This window comes from Dipodomys spectabilis, unplaced genomic scaffold, assembly GCF_019054845.1.
Source record: "Dipodomys spectabilis isolate Male_0828 unplaced genomic scaffold, ASM1905484v1 ptg000030l, whole genome shotgun sequence".
Taxonomy (NCBI): Eukaryota; Metazoa; Chordata; class Mammalia; order Rodentia; family Heteromyidae; genus Dipodomys; species Dipodomys spectabilis.
The window spans coordinates 3590631-3595734 of record NW_024870707.1 but is presented as its reverse complement, the minus strand read 5'-3'; the positions used below and the strand labels follow the sequence as shown (position 1 = coordinate 3595734).

At 36.9% G+C, this 5104-nt stretch overlaps 1 protein-coding gene across 1 annotated transcript; it reads left to right on the top strand.

Annotated features, from left to right (window-relative positions):
• Positions 1 to 3212: 3212 nt before the first annotated feature.
• LOC122104730 (olfactory receptor 10AG1-like) lies at positions 3213 to 4758 on the top strand. The gene is made up of 2 exons (XM_042675666.1): positions 3213 to 4168; positions 4707 to 4758. The coding sequence occupies exons 1-2, from the start codon at positions 3222 to 3224 to the stop codon at positions 4756 to 4758; spliced, it is 999 nt and encodes a 332-aa protein (XP_042531600.1). The 5' UTR covers positions 3213 to 3221.
• The last annotated feature ends 346 nt before the right edge of the window (positions 4759 to 5104 follow it).

The window sequence follows — 5104 nt, the reverse complement described above, 5'->3', positions numbered from 1 at the left end:
CAAGCACAATTTTGTATAGTGAATGACAAGATACTGAATGGGTCTTGCTTATACTTTACTTATCAAAGATGTGTGGGGATATTGATTATTGTCCCTGTATTTCTGTCTAGATTGAATTGAATACGAATGGGAACTGGATAAAATGTGATGAACGTTCTATAGGATAACAGCAAAAGGAGCAATTTCGTGTCATCTTACATAGCATCTTAGTACTGTAATTTATTGGGTTTTGATTTGTGGCCCTTCAGCATGTTTGGCAGAAGTATCTACTTGTTTTTTTGTTTTGTTTTTCTTTGTACTGGATATGCAAAACTCCCAATTAGAAGACACTGTGGAATCTTTTAATGTGTTGTGCCTCCTGTAATGAGTAAATTAAGAGACCCTGGGCCAATTATTTCCTCATCGCCCCAGTCATTTGAGTTCACAATCCTTTGTCGCAGCTTTACTTTTCAAATAACCGCATGATAGTGTTTCCTGTGTTAGGTACTTGGCTGGGTAATAATGCCAGGCCAGAACTTCTTGCTTCTAAGTAGAATTTAGAATCTATTAGACTTCACCCCATTTCTCTCGGACTCCATCTCCCAGTCCTCTGTCTTCTCACTTCTTCTATGATATCATGCTACAACATTGTATTTTTATCATTGTTGTTTTAGAGGTGTTGTACAGTGAGGTTACCTTTACGTATATCAGGTGATAAGTATGTTTCTTTCCTTTTGCTTAGTATGGTCTGTTCCCTCCTTCTCTCCTATTCCCTCCCTCCCATTTCTGCCCGTGAGTTGCATGGATCACTTTCATCAATGTCCATGCAGCTGATGGGCCCCAGTGCAGACTTTTTCATGGCTTTCTACTGATTCTGTGCCCTCCTCCCACTTTCTCTCAGATGTGCACGTGCATTTACCATATATGAGGTAAAGAGTATAGAATCATCTAAAAACCCTCAGGAAAACTAAGAAGGAGTCCTTTGTTTCCCTATTTTGGGGGTTCTTTTCAATATGTGTGTTATTTTATATAAATATGAAGGGGTGCTTGGGTATTAAAATTTGGTGCTTTTGCTTCCTGTTTACTTTGTCATATCACATTGCATTTTAAGTCTAACATCCGCATATCCAAGAGAACATGTGCCATTTATCTCTCTGATCTTGGCTTACTTCACTCAACATGATTTGATCTAGTTTCATCTATTTCCCATTACGATGTTTTTTTAAAGTCTCTGAACTTCAAATGTAATTGAGAGAATTTTTATAATCAACAAAGATTGTGCTTATTTGTAATAATACATTTTGCTATAATCATTTGTCTTTTGTTCACTATGCTACCTCCCTATTGGTGTCTATTTTTGACCTCTGGCCAATCAGCTTTACATTCACAGAATTGTCCTCTCTTTGAATACATTTTGCCTTATCAACTTCCAAATTACTTACCATGTACTATGGATTTTTTTCTCCCTCACAGCCAGTGCAATGAGATGAAATGTACTATGGTAAGAACAAATGAAACTACAGCCCCTCACTCCCTGAAACTACAGCCCCTCATTCCTTGAAACTACAGGACCTCACCCCCACCCAGGCATCTCCTTGAACAGACACACAGACACACCGGTAAGCTTTATTTCAAATGAAGCTGTATGTGGGGCTGTGTTGTGACTTTGAAAGACTATATATGACTAGCAAAAACGGTATTTGACTCATTAATATTCATCCAGTTAGAGAATAAATCAAATTTTGTGAGGCAATATGCCCTTGTGCATTGCAAATTAAATGTAGAGATGACCAATAGAAAGATGTAATGGGTATAGAGAAAAACCAAAAGGAAGATGTAATGGGTATGGAGAAAAATAAAGACAGATTGACAATAAATCATCACACACATAAACACACACAAGCTTGCGTGAATGCACACACTGAAAATGATTGAATGGAGTGAAATAGGTCAGGATAAGCAGCTATAAATGAACAGTTAAGTGATTGAAGGCAGTCCCAGAGAGGAGCTGTGGTTAATGCTTATTTCATATAATAAAATCATTTAAATCAAATCTATTCATTGTTTGCAAATTCGTTTTTAAACTTACTAAACCTGAAACATCTTCATATCTTACAGTAAAACATGTTCTCTTCCCATTATAAAATCTAAGTATGTCCACAGATTTCGTACATATTACATATACTGAAATAAACTTTAATACTTAAGAGAAATAATATAATAATTTAACTCTACATATGATTTCCTCATAATAAAACTGCCTAAATTTGCCTAGATTCAAAGCAAAAACAGTGTAAAAGCAGAGCAATAGAGGTAAAAGATCAACTGCATTCATCTCAAAGTTTAGGTTGACATCCACAAGATTTACTTGAACAGGGAAATAAATCTTGAATTAATAGTCACAGAAAAGCCAAGTGCTGATGGCTCACCCTTGTAATCCTGGATACCCAGAAGGCTGAGATCTGAGAACAGAGGTTTAAAGCCAATCCAAGTCGGGAAGTCCATGACTCTTATTTCCAAAAAATACTCAGAAAAAGCTCGAAGTAGATCTGTGGCTCAAGTGGTAGAATGGTAGAATGAAAAAAAGAAATTCAGGGACAGAGCCCAGCCCAGACCCTGAATTCAAGCCCTAGAACTAGCACAAATATAATAATAATAATAATGATGATAATAATAACAAGAAGAAGAAGAAGAGGAAGAAGAAGAAGAAGAAGAAGAAGAAGAAGAAGAAGAAGAAGAAGAAGAAGAAGAAGAAGAAGAAGAAGAAGAAGAAGAAGAAGAAGAAGAAGAAGAAGAAGAAGAAGAAGAAGAAGAAGGAAGAAGAAGAAGAAGAAGAAGAAGAAGAAAGAAGAAGAAGAAGAAGAAGAAGAAGAAGAAATGGATGGTGAGGACAGATTCATACCACCTTAAAGAAAGAAATCATTGCTATATTGAAAATTGATTCCGATTTTGGCATTTGGGAGTTGAGATAAATACCAAATTTAAAATAACATATTATCCTATAAACAACATATAAACATTGTATAAACGTTCTAGGTCACATGTCTCAGAAGAGGAACATGTTTTCATGTGCAGATTTCTATTACTGAGTTCTACAGTCAAACAATTTTAGATAATCAAAAATTGATATTTACATTTCTAAAAAGAATCGGAAAAACAACACTGAGCTCTAACTTTAGATTATGCACAGTTAAGCAATGACCATGAACTGATTTGCCTGTCTGATGAAATCATTCCCACAGATGGAACTTGAAGAGGTAAATACTGAAAACAATGTCTCCACAACGAAGCAATTTGTCCTACTGGGGTTCTCTGACTTTCCAGGTCTCCAAGCATTCTTCTCTGGGGTGTTCACCATTGTTTACCTAATCATCTTAATTGGGAACAGTCTTATAATTATGATAACCAGATTTGACCCTGCACTGAAGAAACCTATGTATTTTTTCCTGGCACACTTTTCTTCCATGGAAATCTGTTATGTGTCAGTCATCCTTCCAAGGGTTCTGTTTAGCATTTGGACTCAGGATGGGACCATATCTCTTCTGCACTGTGCCACTCAAATGTGCTTCTTCCTTGTATTGTCAACTGCTGAAAGTCTCCTCCTCGCTGTGATGTCCTATGACCGCTATGTGGCCATCTGTAACCCTCTCCACTATTCTCTCCTCCTGAACCCAAAGAAGTGTGTTCAGCTGGTCATTGGCTCCTGGCTCAGTGGTATGCCCATCCAGATAGGACAAACATGTCATATATTCGCTCTGGATTTCTGTAGTTCCCATCAAATTGACCACTTCTTCTGTGACATGCCCCCCATCATCAGGCTAGCCTGTGGGGACACTTCTCTGCACGAACTGTCTGTCTATGTAGTAGTTATTTTGGCTGGGGGCATCCCCTTCATATTAATCATTGTTTCCTACAGCAAAATCATTTCCACCATTCTGAGGCTGCCAAAAGACAAAGGACCTTCTAAAGCATTCTCCACATGTTTCTCCCACCTGCTGGTTGTGGTTTTATTTTATGGGTCTGCTACCATTACCTACTTAAGACCAAAGTCCATAAATTCTTCAACAATGGAGAGATTGCTCTCTCTTTTCTATACTGTGGTGACCCCCATGTTCAACCCATTGATATACAGTCTTAGGAACAAGGAGGTAATTGCAGCACTCAGAAAATTGTTCTTTGGGCTGGAAAGGTGGCTCAGTGGTAGAGCGCTTGCCTTGCATGCTCGAGGCCCTGGGTTTGATTCCTCAGCACCACATAAGCAGAAAGAAAAAGGCCGGAAGTGGCGCTGTGGCTCAAGTGGTAGAGCGCTAGCCTTGAGCTGAAGAGCTGAGGGACAGCGCCCAGGCCCAGAGTTCAGGCCCCATGACCAGACCAAAAACAATAAAAAGAAAAAGAAAAAAGAAAAAAAAGAAAATTGTTCCTTAGAAGATAGTTCCATGGTTTAAATGAACGTGTTTATTCATCGATTTATCAAAGAAACCTTTCAAATGTCCACATTTTCATGTTGAAATGGTAAGCATTTCAACTTATGATAGAATTTGTTGTATATTTAAACCAAACATTTATTTTGAGTTAACTGTCTTATTCATATGGTAGGGAAAGTCACCTAGCATCAATAAATACATGCTTAAATTTATGCTTTCTTACCAAATAAAATTGCTATGTATTTCATATTACCCATGCAAACACATTGTCAGAATTTTAAATGCTATGTCTTGTGGTTTTAGATTAATGGAAATGATTTCACCTAAATACCCACAAATGTATTTGCCTATATAATTTTTGTGATCTTACAATACAAAAAGAAGTCACCAGTGATGTTTAAATACTAAGTGTTCATTGAACAACTACACTGATATGTATTTTAGGAAAATTCATTGCTACAGAACTCTGAAAAAATCTAGTAACTTGTTTTCAAATTGTTAAGCATAAGATTATATATGTGTGTGTGAATATATATATTTCACTGATTATGAGTCAGACTACAATTATTCGATAATACTAAGAAGGAAGAAAAATGCTATAACTGTAGTTTTTAACCCACTATCTTCCTATGGCAGCACTTGATAGAACACACCTGTTCTATATGGCTCAGTGTTTTCACTTTTCAAGTTTTCCTTCCATT

What these genes read in the sequence shown, in the direction of transcription:
- LOC122104730 (XM_042675666.1), top strand. Translation starts at nt 3,222, where the DNA reads ATGGAACTTGAAGAGGTAAATACTGAAAACAATGTCTCCACAACGAAG. An exon ending in TTGTTCTTTGGGCTGGAAAG is followed by an intron (nt 4,169 to 4,706) that starts GTGGCTCAGTGG and finishes TTGTGGTTTTAG; the next exon opens with ATTAATGGAAATGATTTCAC.